Source organism: Cnephaeus nilssonii, assembly GCF_951640355.1.
Source record: "Cnephaeus nilssonii genome assembly, chromosome: 6".
In the NCBI taxonomy this organism is placed as follows: domain Eukaryota; kingdom Metazoa; phylum Chordata; class Mammalia; order Chiroptera; family Vespertilionidae; genus Cnephaeus; species Cnephaeus nilssonii.
The window spans coordinates 36835291-36854635 of record NC_137077.1 but is presented as its reverse complement, the minus strand read 5'-3'; the positions used below and the strand labels follow the sequence as shown (position 1 = coordinate 36854635).

At 37.1% G+C, this 19345-nt stretch overlaps 1 protein-coding gene across 1 annotated transcript in view; it reads left to right on the top strand.

The window, feature by feature from the left end:
- The window catches only part of IPO8 (importin 8), a 57607-nt gene that overhangs the window by 17305 nt on the left and 20957 nt on the right, over window positions 1–19345 (top strand). Inside the window, exons 6-16 of the mRNA XM_079775106.1 lie at window positions 368–457; window positions 1655–1749; window positions 2358–2442; window positions 4732–4866; window positions 5870–5969; window positions 10022–10098; window positions 10382–10498; window positions 11228–11317; window positions 12691–12856; window positions 14082–14242; window positions 16017–16142. Of these exons, the coding sequence (XP_079631232.1) occupies window positions 368–457; window positions 1655–1749; window positions 2358–2442; window positions 4732–4866; window positions 5870–5969; window positions 10022–10098; window positions 10382–10498; window positions 11228–11317; window positions 12691–12856; window positions 14082–14242; window positions 16017–16142 (1242 nt within the window). The remainder of the gene's footprint in view (window positions 1–367; window positions 458–1654; window positions 1750–2357; window positions 2443–4731; window positions 4867–5869; window positions 5970–10021; window positions 10099–10381; window positions 10499–11227; window positions 11318–12690; window positions 12857–14081; window positions 14243–16016; window positions 16143–19345) is intronic.

The following is a 19345-nucleotide window of genomic DNA, read 5'->3' as shown; positions in this document are numbered from 1 at the left end:
TGCACGAATCTGTGCACTGGGTCACTAGTATCTCAATAAAGTTGGGAAAAAAGTGAGTGGTTAAAGTGAAAAGTTTGACAAAGGGGTAAGTGGTAAAAATTACTTACCTGGAATCTCACACTGAATAAATGAGACCTTACTGTATTAAATATTTTTTTCATTTAAAAAAGCTCAGAGGAAACAATTCATAGCATATATACTTCTAGATTTTAAATATAAAATTAAATTTTAGGTTGAGCCATATGAAATTACTATTTTCATGGTCAAATGTTAGCCATTTCATGTATTTCAACCTTCCAATGTAGCTGAGATTGCTGACTTGTGGAGGGAGGAATGACTGCTGATGGTGATGTTCTTTTGTTTTCAGTATGCATTGCCTCTTCAGCTGGTGAATAACCAAACCATGACAACGTGGATGGAGATCTTTCGAGCTATTATTGATAGGACAGTTCCCCCTGTAAGAAAGAGCTTCTGTTCCTAAGAAAAACTGTGAAAACATGGGTTTGGGATATTTGTAGTAGATTGATTTATGATCTTAGCCTATCTGGGGAAAAAATTACTACTGTAGTAAAAATAATTAATAAAACATACTAATTTTGGGATTGTTCAGGTAAGTAAAACTAATAAAATAACACCTTTTATCCTACTAAAATGCTAAAAAAACATTTTTGAGAACTAGTATTTATTCCTCTAGCCTTTTTTTTCTCTGTGTCTATTACAACAATATTTTATTTATAAAAATGGTATATGTAGACACTGATTTGAAATTTTTTTTTCCACTTAAAATCTTTTATAAATATTTTTTTATGATACAAATGTTTTTAAACTGTCATTTTTGTTGAATGCTTCATTTTCTGGGCATTTAGGTTGTTTTAGTTTTTTAGTATTTTAACTATAAGGATGTAGTTAAAATTTTTATACACATACATGATTATTTTCTTTGGATAGACTCCTGGAAGATTTAAGACTTTGACAGATCTTGGAAAGTACTCTCCAGAAACATTGCCCTGGCTTACAATTTAATAAGCAGTGACTGGGAATATTTTACATAAAAGTCTAAGTTGCCCGTTTGATGGGTGAAAGATGGTGTCTCATTTTTATCTGCAGTAACAGTGATGCTATAGTTTACTTATCAAATTAACTTAGATAACTAATCCAATTCAATTAAAAAATATAAAATATTTTAACATTTAAGCTTGTCTTCAAATGTGCAGTACTTTTCTCTTATTCATATTTTGGGACAAATTATATTTAAGTTTAAGTTATATACATAAATGCACAGAACTAATTGAACAGCTCAGTGAATTATGGCAAACATACACTTGTGTTACTGCCACCCAGATCCAGATGACATGGTAGGACCTTTCTGTCATCCCAGAGTTTCCTCAAGTGACATGGTATTTTGTATTTGTTTTCTACTTATTTGGGCCTTTTGAAGGTGGGAGATAAATGTGAACAGCAGCATTGGTTAGTTGAAATTTACTTTGCTTATTTAATTTTTACCTTGCAATCTCTAAGAAGGAGTTTGCATTTGTGTGACAATCTAAATTGAAAATTAGTATGACTTGGTCTATAGCAAGATTTATTCTGCCTGTTATTCACACAAACCTTTTCGTTATGCAGAAATGTAATCTGGGTGTTTTTGTCCTTTTAGGAAACTATGCAAATTGATGAGGATGATCGACCAGAACTAGTCTGGTGGAAGTGTAAGAAGTGGGCGCTGCATATTGTAGCTCGTCTTTTTGAACGGTAATTCTCTGTATTAGATACTGATCTTAGGTCAGTATCTCAGTATTGGATATAATAAAGTCAGATAGGTCCCTTGATGGCCCACAGTATATGGTTATTTGTCTTTAGTGCCAAAGAGGGCAAAAAGTCACCCTCTGTTTTAATTGTGATCACTGACTTTGAGATCATAATGAGGTGCTCAGTCTTCTCTGAATCTTTCTATTTTTCTGTAAAAAGAATGGAAAATGACATTGTTTAGCTTATTGGAAATATCCAGGAATTGTACAAGAAGGTGCTTAGTAATTCAGCTCCATAGGAAAGTTAGTCAAATTTAATTATAGAAGCATTTATTGGAAAACATGTTAGATATAATTTTATTTGAAATAGTTAACATTTAAGGGGTCATCGTTAATTAAATAGGTAGAAGTTTCTGTCTGAAATTTTAAGTATGACCCAGAGTCATAGTATAGCTTATCATGATTTCCTTTTGTGGCTTGTGAAAAGAAGGGAAAGTGTTAGTTTTCTGCCCCAATAGAATGCCTCTTTCAACAAGGGACCATATTCAAACTAGTGAACATGCTGGTTTAAAAAATTCACAGTATTTAAACATTTTCTCTTTCTATTTTAAGATATGGAAGCCCAGGAAATGTCACAAAAGAATACTTTGAATTTTCTGAATTCTTTTTGAAAACCTATGCAGTGGGAATTCAGCAGGTAATAAACTTACGCTTTTAAAATAGAAGAAGTTAAGGCATTTCTATCTATTTAAAAGTAGGTTACAAACATATTAACATGTTACATATGATAGGGGATGAAATGGTAGCTCTGGGAGTTTAATGCACTGCAGTGAGCTTTAGAACCAAGTGGCCTAGGCAGCTGCTACAAGAAGTGCCCTTCTAGACAGCTAGAGGCTGGACTCAAACCTTTTACGTTTGTTGATCCTGCTGTAGCAGTCACCAGTATTTGATTGGATTCTTCTATTGACTTTCTGACTTCCTATGAGTTTCCTACCCTCTATTTCTTTGAGCCTCACTTCTTTGTTCCAAGCTTTTATATCATAAGAGTTCATGGAATATGAATTGATCTATTTCAAGAGAAGCTGAGCTCAGAAGTTAAGAATTTCAGCTGAGAACTAACACATTTTTTATGGAAGTTTGGGAACCATTTCTATGCAGTGAAAGTTGGGCATAATCTAGCTTGATATTAATATTAAAAAACTACGAAGGACAAGTGGACATGAAGATTGTTTGACCTGTATTGCCATTTGAATCATATTTTTGTTTATATTTCAACAAGTAAAATTTAATAACTATTGAGCACTGTCTGTCAGGACCATATTGAGGAAGCAAAATTAATCAGACACAGACATAGCAAAAGGCTCTAATGATGAGGTAGAGGGTGTTTCTAGGTTTTTGTAAATTTATGCATATTAGTCTTCTTTATTGTAAATGACATAAAGTTAATACTTCAAACCTGTCATTTGAGACAGAATATTTCCTTTGATAGATGATCATTTTGTCTAGTACCATTTTGTGGATTACCATGCAACAGTTCAGGAAAGCTATGGCTGTAGTTTTTTCACAAAATATTTTGTTGGCCCTTGAGACAGTCTAGGGGGAAAACTAGTGAATAATGAACAACGTGATCAGTTCAGCGATTCACTATGGATACTAGCATAATCGGGTCAGCTTTCTCTTCTGCTCTTTCCACTGCTGTTAAACTTACTAAGCTTCCTAAAGTTGAAGTGTGTTCAGTAAAGTTTTTCCAATGTCACATAAACGTGTGTGTGTGTGTGTGTGTGTGTGTGTGTGCACATACATTTAAATTTCATACCCCTGCAGCCATGTTGTTAAACTATTTATACTTTAGTTATTCAGGGTATATATTCCTAGTATTTAAAAATAGTTTTCTTATCAGAAACGGTTCTCTTCTTTACTCTTATGTGTCATCTGCACTCGGTCTGAGCCACAGCTGTATCTGGAAGAACCTGTTCAGTAGCATCCATTTTTAGCCTGCATTGCTGAACACTGCAGAGAATACGGCAGAACTCTGACACTTTTATCAACCTGGATTTTACACAGCTTGAACTGAATTTATAAGTTCTGTACTTGTTTTGAAAGAACCCCTTTTATTTATTCACCAGTTCATTTAATAAGCTTTCCATAGGGCAGAACTCTGGAGACCAGATATTAGAAGCTTTTGTTACCTCTGACTGAGAGTCCTCGGGATAGTCATGGCTGCTTTGGGCATGGTTCCTTCCATATAAACAATCTTTCTCTTTTTAATCAATCTTTTAAAAAATAACCTCTCATTTTTGTGTTATGTTTATAAAAACTTGCCGTTGTCTGAGATTCTAAAAGAAAATTCTTTCATATTTTCTTCTAGGAATTTTATGCTTTCATTTTTTTTGTTTGTTTAAATATTTCTCCATCTAGAATTTATTTTGGTATGAAGTTTAGTTAGGGAATCAACTTCATTTTTGTTCAGAGGGTTAATATAGTTGTCCCAATACTATTTAAGTCTACGGCCATACCACCCTGAACACACCAGATGTCTTCTATTTTTTTGATAACTTACTGTTTCTGTCCTGGTTTGAAATGCACCTTTATCAAATGTTAAAATTTGTTTGTGCTGTCTTTTGCTGTATGGTTGTTTTCAATGTTCATTTAGTCAAGTCTGTTGTTGTTGTTTTTTTAACAGAAGTCTTAATGTATTTGAATAACTAGTATGTGGAATAGAGCGAAGACTTACTCTGAGTAGTTCCATAGGTTAGAAGTAGGACACATGGCTGGAAATTACAGTGAGACACTGTTCCATATAACATGACCCTGTCTAATAATTAAAACTGCCCCGGCGCTTTCTCACAAAATATTGATTCCCCTTAACGTCTGTTAGTTTTTATCTTTATGCATTCTGGGTTTTAGGTCATGCCTAAAATGCCCCTTCCCTTAACCTTAAAATTGTACATGTTCTCCTATATATTCTCTTCCTATTTTCCTTTAGGTACTACTAAAAATTTTAGACCAATATAGACAGAAAGAGTACATCGCTCCGCGGGTCCTTCAGCAAGCGTTCAACTACCTCAACCAAGGGGTTGTTCACTCTGTAACGTGGAAGCAGATGAAGCCGCACATACAGGTGAGTGTCAGGGAGCAGTTCTCTAAAATTATTCTCTGGTTAAATCTGGTTTTCTAGACAAAGTTAAGTGTTACTAATTCCATATTTTATGCTGAGTATATTTTTATTTTCATTAATAATTACAAATGAGTGCAGTTATATCTGATAGGAAGGGCTTGGAAATTTGAGAATTGAGAAGAGTGAAAACTTCCAAGTTTTATGAGTTGGAGGACTTGGATTCAGTTGACCTTGCTTAATTGTTTACTTAAAGATAGAATTCCACATTGTTATTTAATCAAAGGACCAATTAGAATGAAAAAATTACAGGCCATTAATAAATAAATTCTTATTTGCATGTAGACAATTTTGGGTAATTCAACAATGTCAGAAACTGAATTTTTCCCCCTCTTAAAACTGTAAATTCTTGAATTCTAATTTCTAAGATGGTATCTAAAACAAAAAAGAAATTCCTTTTCTTTGCCTTTGGTGTCCAGGTTAGAATTCATTTAGTGTTATCTTATTACTAGCGGCCCATTGCAGGAATATTCCTGCAAGAATAGGGCTTCCTGAAGCCTGAGTGAAGCACCCACCCGTCTCCTCTGCCTCGCTCCCACCCATCTACTCTGCCTCGCTCCCTCCTACCTGTCTCCTCTGCCTCACTCCCTCCCACCCGTCTCCTCTGCCTTGCTCCCACCCGTCAAGGTATGCTTACTGCTGATTGGTTAGTAAAACTTTATTATCCTTTCTATTGCTTCAAAGAGTAGCATTTACATTTATCTTTCTCTATATCTTTAATCAATTGTTTAAAAACAAACTTATGTTTAACCCACCCCCTCACTCCCTCATCCCCTCAACCTCAGCTCTTGCTTTCCTGCTCCCACCTTAGCTGCTGCAAGCTTAACAGGAAGATTAATAGAACAGTTTGGAAAACTAACATCATAAAGGCAGTCAGTAAATCCATTATTAGTATTCCCCAAATTAGAATAGCTATACCCAGTTGCTGTTTTGTTTTTTTCTTTCTTAGAATATCTCTGAAGATGTGATTTTTTCTGTGATGTGTTATAAAGATGAGGATGAAGAGCTGTGGCAAGAAGATCCCTATGAGTACATAAGGATGAAATTCGGTAATCAAGATGGTTTTTTTCCTCGTTATTTCCTGGATACATAAAGTAATATACCTAAATTTGTATTTTAAGGAGATTTTATGAATTTGTTAAATTCCCAAAGTTCTGCTTTGCACTATAACCTTTGAAACTCCTGAGAGTTTGATGTTCTGTTGAACCAATGAACTTGAGGCCTTTGGGTGTGGGAGATGAAAAGCACCTTTATGTATCCATCCTATGGGGCTGAAGCAGTCTTGGTGCCATCTGTATTCTTTTCTATTGTGATGCTGATTTGCAGGCTCCATCCCTCTCTGAGCCTTTTGGGGTACCCACTTGTAGATTGGGCTGTGCTCAGTCTGGCAGATCCTTTGGATTTCTGCATATTTTAAGAGCACCCCAATTTAGTTTGCCTCCTTATCTTAGAGATAAAGTTTTCCACAAGGGAATAAGATTACCTACAGTGGTCGCACTATGTGGCCCAGTTCTCTGAGGGGGTGAAGGGGGAGTCCATTTAGCTTGGATTTTCCTGGAAGCTCCTGAACTGTGTAGATTGCCTCAGTTCATTTCCGTATCTCTGGTTTGAATTAATTGCATCAGGGAATACTCAAACACTTCACATAGCGAAATGTTATTTGTGTACCTCGGTTTCTCCCACAACTTAGAGCTATCTGAGGTCAGGGGCTGTATCTTATTTATTTGCTTTATTTTGCATTCTCCATTCCTTCTACATCTGTACAGTCCTCTACTAGTGTTTGGCTCTAGTATGTCTTCAATAATGTTGAAATAAATAATTGATAAAACTGACAATGCATTGCTTTCCCTTGTGGACCATGTGTCTCTGGCTACTTGAGTTAAGCCTACTGGTATTGATGCTACTGGTGTAGATACTAGGTTGTTTTTACAGTGCTCTGTGTTAGTACTATTTGATTGTGTAAATGAGGAAGTGCCTCTTATCTGGAGACAAAGTACAGGAAAAGCCAATGAATGAGAAATGATATTTACCATTTGCTTTATCCCTCCGTTCTACTTTTTCCTTTTAAAAATCATTACACGTGGGCATGATTTCCTCCCTTCCTGGTGCTTTTGTTTTCCTAGGAACAGAGTGATTAGCCAGTCTTCTGTCTTTTTCATTGTATTCTTTTAATGTTTATCTTTTTGGTGATACCTTTATTTTTTGTAATGTGCAGAGTATTTGTTTAGCTTTCAGAAAGCTACCGTTATTTCACTTGTTCTTCATATAAAATAAGATACGAAGTTTTTAGAAAAAATAAGAGCTATGAGTGTTGATTGACAGAATTTACATTTTATTGACTAGAAGAGAATATGGATAACGCAAGACTAGTTGAAATGCTTTTTCTGTAACCATTTCCTTCTGGAAACTAGAATGCAGTGGCTATTATTTGATATGTATATTTTACTTTGGGAGAACTGTAGGGAAGAACAGCTAGGGCATTCATTTTCTTTTTATATTTTTGTCACTTGCAGTTGTTTATGTGAACAAAACTTTCCTATGTGAAGGTATTGTCTGCTTCTAATAATGAAGCTTTTGGATTTGGTATCAAGTACAGGAGCTCAGGCTTTAATGTTAAGGCAACCTGGGTGTGGTGCTGGGTTGGTCACTCACTCTATAGTAACACAATATAGGGGGGACTGTGGGCACAGCACTTACCGCCTCTGAGATGCGAGGTTTTCAGCTATAAAGCAGGCAATGACAATAATGCTGGATGGAGTACGTGGGATAATACACATAGTTAGTTATTTAACAGCTTAGTGTAGAATGCTACATGCTGGGAAAAGCCTTAGTACAGTGCCTGCCACAGAGTAAGTACTCAGTAAATGTGAGTTATTAGTATTATCATGTTTGAGTTTTATATTTTGAGGCAAAGATGTAGATTTGGTTTTATTTTTCTATTTAAATATGGATATATCAGATTCTTATCAAGTTTTCATATTCTTATATAAAACAGCCTATTCTGAAATTTTCATGTAGTTAAGTGATGTGTTTTACATATGTGTATATTCAAACAAATACCCTTTGAATACCTGCTGTGTTTTACATACGTGTATATTCAAACAGATACCCCTTGAACACCTGTTGACAGGGCCAAGTGCTATCCAGCAGTCCCTCAGGACTTTTACACTTGCTGTTTCCTCTGCTTTATCTTTAGGTTTCCATGTAGAGATTTTTCCCTCAATTTCTACTCAAGTGTTACCTGCATTGAGAATTGGAGAGGCTTTCCCTGACACCCTATTTAAACTAAGCAATTCACACTCTGTTTCTCTTTACCCTGTTGTACATTTGTTCTTAGCCTGACCTATTATATGTGCATGTGTGAATATGTGTAGAATGTTCCTTACTCTCACCTTATAAACTCCATGAACTGTTTTTGTTTGATCTTTGTGTCCTCAGAGCCTGCAAACAGTGCCTGGCACATAGTAAGCACTAAATAAATCTTTATTGTTTTTTTTTTAATAAAGATTCAGCACCTTTCCTATCCTCTGTGAAGCAGCTATGCCTAAAATATATTTAGTACATTTCTTTACTACTAGGGGCCCAGTGCACGAATTCGTGCATGGTGTGGGCCGTGAGGCTGCGGTGGGCACACGGGCGGGTCTCGGCCCATCCTCCGCTCCCCCGCCTGGCCCCTCCCGCTGTGGCCCCGGTCCCCTGTCTGCTGGCAGCCTATGGCGGGGTCTCTCTTTTCCGCGTCCAGCACGGAAAGAGAGATGATCCGGTTCTTCGAGTAGAGGGGCTGGGGATTGAGAAATAAAAGAAAGAGACAAGACACAGAGATAGAAGGAAAAAGCTGGGACCGGGTGGACCGCTGCCCGCTTCTGATGGAGAGACAGTGACCCAGAGCCGATGCAGCGTGTTTATTTTATACCCCCAAATACCAGGAAGTTTCACCAAAAGTCAAGACAAAGGAGATTATTTGCATTCTTGAGTAGGCCTGAGCATTCCTAGTGCTAGACTGGATTTACATATCAAAACCCACTTCCCTACACCTGGGCAAAGGTAAGAGTCAGTGCTGATAACACATCTGCCTTTTTGGTAAGATGTGTAACCAAGACACGGCTTTGCCTGTCGCCTTGGGTTCAACTGACAATTATTAAGGAAGAATGCCCATGTGCCTTCCCAGGCGCTCTCTACAGCAGCCCTGCTCCTGCTGCCGCCACGCGCTGATGGCGCCAGCTCCACTTGCACCCGCTGATGGTGAGTTGCTGTTGGGGCCAGCGCCAGCAGTGGGTGTGAGCAGCAGCTGCCGCCCCGATTGCCCCTCAGGAGCAGGGGGAGGTGGAGAGGCCTTGAGGGGCGATTGGGGGCCGGCAGCCGCCACTTACACCTGCTGACGGCACTGAGCTATTGGGTGCGAGCAGGGTCATTGCTGGCAGTGGGTGTGAGAGGCAGCTGCCGGCCCTGATCTCCCCTCAGGAGCAGGGGGAGGTGGAGAAGCCCTGAGGGGCGATCAGGGCTGGTAGCCGCCGCTTGCACTTGCTGACGGTGCCAAGCAATTGGGGCCAGCGCTGGGCGCTGGCAGTGGGTGTGAGCAGCGGCTCCAGTGCCAGCAGCAGGTGCGAGCGCCAGGCGGGACCGCAGTGTGCGGGAGCAAAGAATTTTCAGTAACCACCAGAGGCCCTGATGACAGTGACCTACGCCCTGCCTTGGTCTGATGCCCCCACTCACCTGCTCCACCATCCCGCCACAGCCAATGCCTACCATGTTCTGCACGTGCCCCCTGGTGGTCAGTGCATGTCAAAGCGACCGGTTGTTCGGTTGTTTGGTTGTTCTGCGGTTCAGTCTATTTGCATATTAGGGTTTTATATATATATAGATGATTATTTAAAAAGACAGGCCCTGTGGAGTTTGATATATACTTTTGTGCATGAAAACACTTGATGATATATTCTTAGAGAAAACACTGACAATATATCTTCTAGCTTTTTTATTCTGAAAACCAGTGTCATATGTGAACTTTTTTTTTCTTGATTTTGGAATAGTGATTAACCAGATTTAAAATCTGTAGTAAGTAATTATATTTTTACTAAAATGCTTTAATCTTTTAAAATCATAGACATTTTTGAAGATTATGCTTCTCCTACCACAGCAGCCCAGACTCTCTTATATACTGCTGCAAAGAAAAGAAAAGAGGTACATGGTTATTCTTTTTAAATCCTGTGTTGATTTGATATTCTAATGTAACCCTAGTATTTGAAAAATTGTCTTATTAGTTATAATCTGTCACTTTAAGAATATTTTATTATCCTAGTAAGGGCAAAGGGTTATTTTGTTTTCTTAATTATAAATACTTTATGAAACACAGTAAAATGGCTTTAATTTTGAAAATTAGTGCATTGTACCTAGTATATAAATAATACTATAGTAACACAAGGAAAGCTAATGTAGACTGAAATGGATTCTTCTATTTCTTTAGGTCTTGCCAAAAATGATGGCTTTCTGTTATCAAATCCTAACAGACCCGAACTTTGACCCAAGGAAGAAAGATGGAGCCCTGCATGTGATTGGTTCCCTAGCTGATATTTTATTGAAGGTTAAGTTACTTATAATTTAATTTACTTAAAACTGTGAAGCACTGGCAAATGTGAGAATATGAAAGTTATGGATAATTTAAAACTGGTGTCTGCTTCTGCATAGTTGAGTTGACTGTAAATATTCTTTTTGTCACCTGTTTCTTGAGTTAAAAAGAACTTTTGACTTTGTTCTTATAAAAATCAGTCAGTATCAAATTATATTTAGGTACTGTTTTTTAAAAATATATTTTTATTGATTTCAAAAAGGAAGGGAGATGGAAAGGGAGTGAGAAATATCAGTGATGAGAGAGAATCATTGTTTGGCTGCCTCCTGCACATCCCCCACTGGAGATTGAACCTGCAACGTGGGCATGTGCTCTGATCAGGAATTGAACTGTGACCTCCTAGTTAAATGGTTGACACTCAAGAAGAAGGGAGGGAGAGAGAGAGAAACATTGATTGGCTGCCTCCTGCACACCCCCTCACCTGGGATCAAGCCCAAAATCTGATCAAACCAGTGACCTCTTGGTGCATGGGTTGATGCTCAACCAACTGAGCCATACAGGCCAAGGCTATTTTTGTCTTGTTTTAAAACATGCAATATATCAGTGAAATAGTTTTACAAAATTGGAAATAGAAGTATGGTAAGTTTAAGTCATAATAAACATTAAACATACTTTATTAGTATGTAATTTTTACATACGCAAAAAAAATTGATAATTTGAAACTTAATTTCTATATCCTAACAGAAGAGTTTATTCAAGGACCAAATGGAGTTGTTGCTGCAGAATCATGTATTTCCATTATTATTGTCTAATCTGGGATATCTTCGAGCTAGAGTAAGTTTTCCATATTTCTATTATATATCTTAAAATCTTCATTTTAAGATAATTATTGAACTTAATGTTTTTGGATAAATTGACACATATTGAGGCAAACTGACTAAAGAACAAACTAGTAGATAGAGGGATTTATGGATTTTAATTCCACCTGTTTTCATTTTTTATCCTACTCTCACTTCCTGAATATGCAAAACATGTAATGAGAGTGATGATGTTACTGCAGTGGTACAATGGAAATTCAGAAACTGATTAATTTTCAGTGTCCAAAAAAAAGCATGAAATTCTAGTTTAGCTAAAAACTTGATTATGATTTCTAGTATGTTAGGTAGATATACCTTAGTAGAGTGAAGAAATTAATAATCCATGTAAACTTATTTGTGTTCTAAGTGTGTATTACTTCTAGAATCAATATATTTTATGGAGAAAGAAATAAAAATAGAACTTGATTTTAAGAGCCTAGTATTTATAACTGCGTCAACACACAAACAAATTTCTTGCTAAGCACATCATATGTTAATAATACCTTATGCATTTCAAAGCATTTTATAAACAGAAGATAATCATCACTGGAGAAATATTTGGACAAATGTAGGTTAGAGATGTTGAGGCCACACAAATATTTTTATAGGTAGGCTTCTGTCTTTTGAGAGGATGTATAAATTGTAGTTCTCTTGATAAAAGTCTTTAGTAATTCAACTGTTGTTTGTGTTTTATGCACATAGAGAATTTAAAAAATAATATGATTCTGTGGTCTAATAGTTTAAAATTTGGTAATCTATACAAGGTTTAAATTCTTTGTACCTTATGTGAATGAAAAAAGGAAGTTTGCTGTAGTGTAAGGGAAAATAATGTTTCATTTGTTTGCTGTAAAGGCTAGCAAATAAATGTCAAACATTTGTTTGTAGTAGCTTTTACATGTAAATAATAAATTAGTTATGAATCATAATACTTATTAAAAGCATAAACAGGACTTTTTTTTTCAGGGCAAGTTCTCTGAATTTATTCAGTACATGGTTCACAAACTTGAAGGCAATTCAAGCATAGGGGCTTGGATTTATATATGAAAAAGGGTGGACATTTTTTTCCTCAGAGACACTTAAATTTGGCTCTGTTTTCTTTTTCCTGTGAAAAATGTTATTGCATATAGGTAATTTAGAAGTAATCAAACTGCCTTTTTTTTAAAAAAAAATAAAAATAAAACAACAGAGAAATCCAGAAATTAGCAACTAAGGCTTATATGCTTCCCTTTAAAAAACAAATAGTACTTGGTAGAATTAATGACATTTTAATTAGCAAGAAGTTATGCATGACATTATTACAGAATGCCATAATCCTAATAGTTCCCTATTTACTCTCTCCTTGTAACATAGTCTTGTTGGGTACTTCATGCATTTAGTTCTTTGAAGTTTCATAATGAGCTCAATCTAAGAAATGCACTTGAACTAGCAAAGAAGAGCTTGATTGAAGATAAGGAGATGCCTGTCAAAGTTGAAGCTGCCCTTGCTCTTCAGTCATTAATTTCTAATCAGACACAAGGTAAAGCCAAAAACACCTTTTAGAATATTTGTTTGTTTGTTTTTGGATGTGGCCTTCTCAAATAGTTTTATTCATTTTCTTTCCTACTAAGAATAATTCTCTAAGTCTTAAGGTTTAGGGTTTAGATTTCTGAACTTTTGCCCCTCACAAGTTTTATAGAATTTCACTTTTGACCTTTTTTGGGAGTTCCTTTTGACTGTGGTTTCTAGAAAATTTTTAGATTAGGGAACAAGTTGATAATTGTTGGGCATTAGGTGGACTGGGAATTAAGAGAACTGGTGTCTAATTTTGATTGTGCTACCAGTCTATATATATAAAAGCCTAATATGCAAATTGTCTCCTTGAGAGTTCTACCGGGAGACTGGGAGTTCGATAGCTCGCTATGACATGCGCTAACCACCAGGGGGTGGCATGGAATGAAGGAAGGCCCCGGCTGGCAGCTGGCAGCCGGAAGGAAGGCCCCGGCCGGCAGCCGGAAGGCCCCGATTGGCTCTGATCGCCGGCCAGGCCTAGGGACCCTACCCATGCGTGAATTTTGTGCACCGGGCCTCTAGTTTGCATATGAAGCTGGGCAAGGCACATGACTTGTCACGACTTGGATATCTAACACATTTAAATTCAGGGGGTTGGAGTAGATGGTTTCAAGATTCCTTTCAACTCTAGGATTCTGTGGTTCTGCTACTTCTGAAAGTAGCAAGTAGTATTTCTAGTGAGTGATAACCCAGATATCTCATTTGTTTGTTTAGAAGAATATTCTGTCCAAAGTTCAAATAAAACTTTGAAAGTAAACATGCACCTAGTTTACCTCTAGTCAACAGTGTTTTAATAGGGGTCTGAATATCGCATAAGAATATGGGGGAGGAGGGTGAGCAGAGATGGGGTGGGGGCAGGGGATGGGCATCATCAGTAGTGTGCATAGTTTTATGCACATCATTTTTTATACTTGTATCCTGGTATCATATCCATGTGGTATAGTCATGGCGGGCTGTTGGCATTTTGGTCAGGACAGTTCTCTCCTGTGCAGGACTGATTCTCTCTCTATTACTTTGGGGAATATTGATATATTGATGAAGATTGTTTTGGTACAGCTTTGCAACTTACCACAGAGCAAGTATCTATCTAGAACCTATTACCCTGTGTCACTTACCTTTGTGAGCAAGTTGATTCCTTTTATCACTTGTGAATGGCTGATTTTTTAGTGATTGTGTTTATTTTATTGCATTAGCTAAGGAATATATGAAGCCACATGTGAGGCCTATTATGCAGGAGCTGTTGCACATTGTTAGAGAGACAGAAAATGATGATGTGACGAATGTTATCCAGAAGATGATATGTGAATACAGTCAAGAAATAGCCTCCATTGCTGTCGATATGACCCAACATTTGGTAAGACTGGGAGGACTGTTTGGTATAAAAGCCTTGAATAATCTAAGTAAATTAAACTCCAAAATTTGGAGTTCGGTTTTATATGTAATTGTAATCCTATATAATAAAAGGCTAATATGCAAATTGACCAAACGGCAGAACAACTGGTTGCTATAACACACACAGACTACCAGGGGGCAGATGCTCAACGCAGGAGCTGCCCCCTGGTGGTCAGTGTGCTCCCACAGGGGGAGTGCCGCTCAGCCAGAAGCCAGGCTCACGGCTGGCGAGTGCAGAGGCAGTGGCGGGAGCCTCTCCTGTCTCCGAGGCAGTTGGGCATCCCCTGAGGGCTCCTGGACTGCAAGAAGGCTCAGGCTGGGCTGAGGGACCCCCCCAGAGTGCACGAATTTTGTGCACTGGGCCTCTAGTGTTAATATAAAAATGTTTGCTCTTCTAATTTTGAGTTTACTTCTTTCTTTTTTTAATATATATTCTATCCTATGTAATAAAGAGGGAATATGCTAATTGACCCTCACGTCATCGCAAACGATGGTGGCGCCCACAGCCAATAAGGAGGGAATATGCTAATTGACTACTCCACCCTCAAAGATGGCGGCGTCCACAGCCAATAAGGAAGGAATATGCTAATTGACTGTGGTGCCCTCAATGATGGCGGCGCCCGGTCCCATTAGCCCCGCTACCTAGCTTTGACTTTCCCTTAGAGCACTCATAACTATTGACATGGTATTGTGTGTGTTTTTTTAATGTATAACTCTTCCACTAGCTATGAGCCTAGGTAGTTGATTCAGAAAGTAATTCTGGGGAATGGGAGTGGGGAAGGGACATGAACAGCAAAGGAGGAGAAGCCAATACTAGGATATGCTATTGAGGAGACTACGAATAGTGGCTCAGAATTCAGTCAAGGGAGAGAAGCCTGCATACTTCAGCTGCTCACTCCTTTGGTCACATGTGGCCCGCTCTAGGTGTTTAATTCCCCTGCACTTCTGGTTTGCACATGGATCAGAGAAGCTCTGGGGCAGGAAGCAAGGGCTCAAGCCTGAGGCAAGACCATGTCAGGTTGTGCATGAGCAAACCTGGTGGAATCCCTTGTGGAAGTGGTTGCTGCAGCAATGGCTACAGTGAGAGATGGGGCCAAAGGACTATTGACAGTTAATTTCTATAGTTAATTCGATTTAAATCTAATAACATTTAAGATTAATGTATTTTACCTATAATATTCTGAGATTTCATAGTGATTTTGCCTTAATGTGAGTCTTCTAAATTTTCACTTTTTGGATTTTAATCTTGAAACTCATTTCCTTCACTTTTAGGCAATTTCTTGTGTTACTTCTTTGATGAATTTTTCTCTGCTCTTTTTTCTATTCTATAGTTCTGATGTAGAATATTGGACCAAGACTGAGTTTCTGATTTCCTTACCTCTCTCTCCTGTCTTCCATATCTGTTCTTTTTGTTTCATTTTCTAGATGATTCCTTGACTTTGTCTTCTAAACCTTCTATCGAATTTTTCATTTGAGTATTATTAGATTTCAATTTTCTCAGATTTTGGATTTATTTGTTTAATGACAACCAGAGTTAAGTATTAGCTATCTGATTGTAATAGCTAACGTATGTATTTCACTCTAGTGACCAGATAAGGAAAAAATGACTATATTTAAAACATAGCAACAAAATGCATAATGTTGCTGACATTTACATGTGTGATGCTGCTCTTTTGCTAACATAATAGTGAGGGGTGGGTATAACTACTAATTGTTGAATATGTTTATTTTCATAGGCAGAGATATTTGGCAAAGTTCTTCAAAGTGATGAATATGAAGAAGTTGAAGACAAAACAGTAATGGCTATGGGAATTTTACATACCATTGATACTATCTTGACAGTTGTTGAAGATCATAAAGAGGTGGGATTTCTCTATGTTTTATTTTGTCATTCTAGTAACTTTAAATGAAATTTTTATGATCGATGGGCACAATTTTAAAGTTATGACTTTTAAATTGCTATTTAGTTATGTTGCTAGATTTTATAAATTATACTTGAATTTTAAAGACAGATATTAAAATAATTGATGGGAAATATTACATGTGGTTATAAAGTGTACTAGTATACTATATCCCTTATTTCTGAACTGAATGAACTAAGTTCAGTACATCACATCTGCCAGGCTAGATTTTTAGGGAATACTAAAATGTATAAGACATGAGCTCTGCCTTCTGAATCCATAGTCTAGTCTTCTCAGTGGAGAGTGATAGCCATCAGTCAGAGTGGCAAATATTAAGTAATGGAACCAAATTCTGAGTAACAAATATTGTGAGGATGGAAGGGAAGAAGAGTTTAAAACATCATTTTCCCTGAACTGAATTCCAGAATAATATTGGGATAAGAATTGTTCAGATAGTCATCAAGTGCTTTCACACCCATTAGATCAGGGGTGGGGAACACCCGGCCTGTGGGCCGTATAAGGCCCCTGAAGTCATTTGTTCTGGCCCTGCCAAGGCATTAGGGGTGAGCTAATTAAATGTTTGACCAAATATAGCAGGCTAAATTTTAAGTTGATCATTTTGTATAGCCTGCAGATGATATTATAAATATCCAAATGGCCCTTGGCAGTAAAAAGGTGCCCTACTTCTGCATTAGATGATATAATGGTACACACTTCACTATGAGTTAGATGGAGCACGTAATGGTAGTGCCATTTTGCAGAAGTGGAAAAAAGAGACTTGTTCATGGTCACCAGGTTTTGGGTTTGCAGTCAAATCATCCTGATGATATATCAGTTTATCTCCACCTAAAACCCACTGCTCTCCTCCCCAGGTGTTATATAACCTTTCCTTAATTCAAATTAGATTGTGTTTTTCTGTGAGCTCAAGTTGACTTATTTGGCAATGATGGCAACTCTTGTTTTATACAGTGAGGATTTGGGAAAGCAGGTGCCAGTTCTTTAAATAGCATTGTTAAACCCTGTGGCTGTTGTGTTTACCACATACCAATACACGATTACCAGATTCTTAAAAATGGTTCGATCTTCTTTTCCTGGGCAGGCCTTCTTTCACCTAAAAGGCTCAATGCGAATTTTAATTTCCATATTCATTATTTTAGTTTTGTATCCTTTTGAAACTATATGGAACTCTTGGAAACCATGAGGTGTTCCAAATTAAATCACAGAAAGTATACTTGAAGATAATTTTTTTACCTCAGAGACCTGAGAAATCCAGTTTTTCCAAGTATGTGTGTGGAGGACAGGCAGTGGTAGAATGGGCAGAAGGATTATTTTGAAAACAAAACAACATTTTCTATTTTTGTTTTAATTTTTTTACTCTTGATATTAAATTTACTTTGAATTTCAAATAAAGTTAAAGGAGCATGTGATGTTACTGTGAGATTATCAAGGGAGGCAAGGTAAGGGTAAAACTGAAGAGCACTAATCATACCCATCTTCCTTACTTACAGATGAAAAAACTTAGCACCTTCAGCTAAATGGCTTACGTAGGTTTTAGATCAGCAATTTTCAATGTTTTTTTTATCTCATGGCACACATAAAATAATTAGAAAAATTCTGTGGCACACCAAAAAAAAAAAAAAAAAATACATTTTTTGCCGATCTTACAAAAAAAATGAGTGTAACTTTGATTTATTCACCCGGACATCTATTGTTGTGTTGGCTGTTGTCAGTCTTAAATTTGACAGTCTAAGGGAGAAGAGGTCACTGCCCCTGACTAAATAGTCAGATATTGCGTGTGTTTTTTTAAATTCTTCTTCTTTTTAATCCTCACCAGAGGATATGCTTTTACTGATTTTTTTAGAGAGAGAGGAAGGGAGAGGGAGAGATAGAGAAACATCCATGTGAGAGTGAAACATCAATTGATTGCAACCTGGGTATGTGCCCTGTCCGGGAATCTAACCTGCCACCTTTTGGTGTACAGGATGATGCCCAACCAACTGAGCCACACCAGCCAGGGCAGGTGTTGCATGTTTCAAAAATTCTTGGGGCACACCAGTTTGCCTCTTGTGGCACGCACACTGGTTGAAAATCGATGTCATAAATAATTAGGGGCAAAACAAGAACCAGAATCTTGTTACCTGATTGCCTGTCCTATGACTTTAAATTTTAGCTTGTTAAAACATTTTTGAAAACATTATTTTTGAAAGGGGAAATCACATGCAAATGAATATATGCACCGATACTTCCTGTGTGAAGAGCCCAAGTGAAAGTCTAAAACATGTTAAGCATATGCAGTTTTTCTTAGTGGTTTAAATATATAGACACATTTTTAAATGGAAAAATTTGGATCATTTGCATTTTAAGACTGCAGTTTAAGTTGAATATTAAAGAATAATTTCGAAAGTTGAAATAGGGTACTTAGATGAAAAAATGTAACCCATAATGGATTTTAATTTTTTCTTATTTAAAAAATATTTAGTACAAACATGTTGAAAATTCAAAAGGTGTGAACAGGAGGATGAGATCTCATCTCCCCAGACATCTCATCCTCCTCTCAAGGAGGTAGCTCCTTTACCAGGTTTTTTGTATCTTTCCAGAGATTTTTCTAGACTATATCCAGGCAGAAAGCTAGTATGTGTATTTTTCTTTAATGAAAATGATAGCATGTTTTCATCTGCCATTTTTTACTGAAATTTCTTGATGAATCTTCCATATTAGTCAATAAAATTACATATTTTTAATAGTTGCATGATATCTCTTTGTATGATATACCAAATTTACTTAGCCAGTCCTTGTTAATGGATATAATTTAACTATCTCTTGTTAAGTGGACATTTGGTTGTTATTAATCACAAATGTTGCTGCAATGAAAGACCTTTTACATGTCATTTTGTACATGTAATAATATATGCAGAGGGCAAATTTCTTTAATTCAAATTACTGGATCAAAAAATACATATATGAGTAAGTTTGAAGGATATTGCTAAGGTTTTCTTCACGCTCCCTACTTTTTTTTATAATTTCTTTATTGATTAAGGTATTACATATGTGTCCTTATTCTCCCATTACCCCCCACCTCCCATTCATGCCCCCACCCCCCTGTTGTCTGTGTCCATTGATTAGGCTTATATGTATGCATATAAGTCCTTTGGTTGATCTCTCCC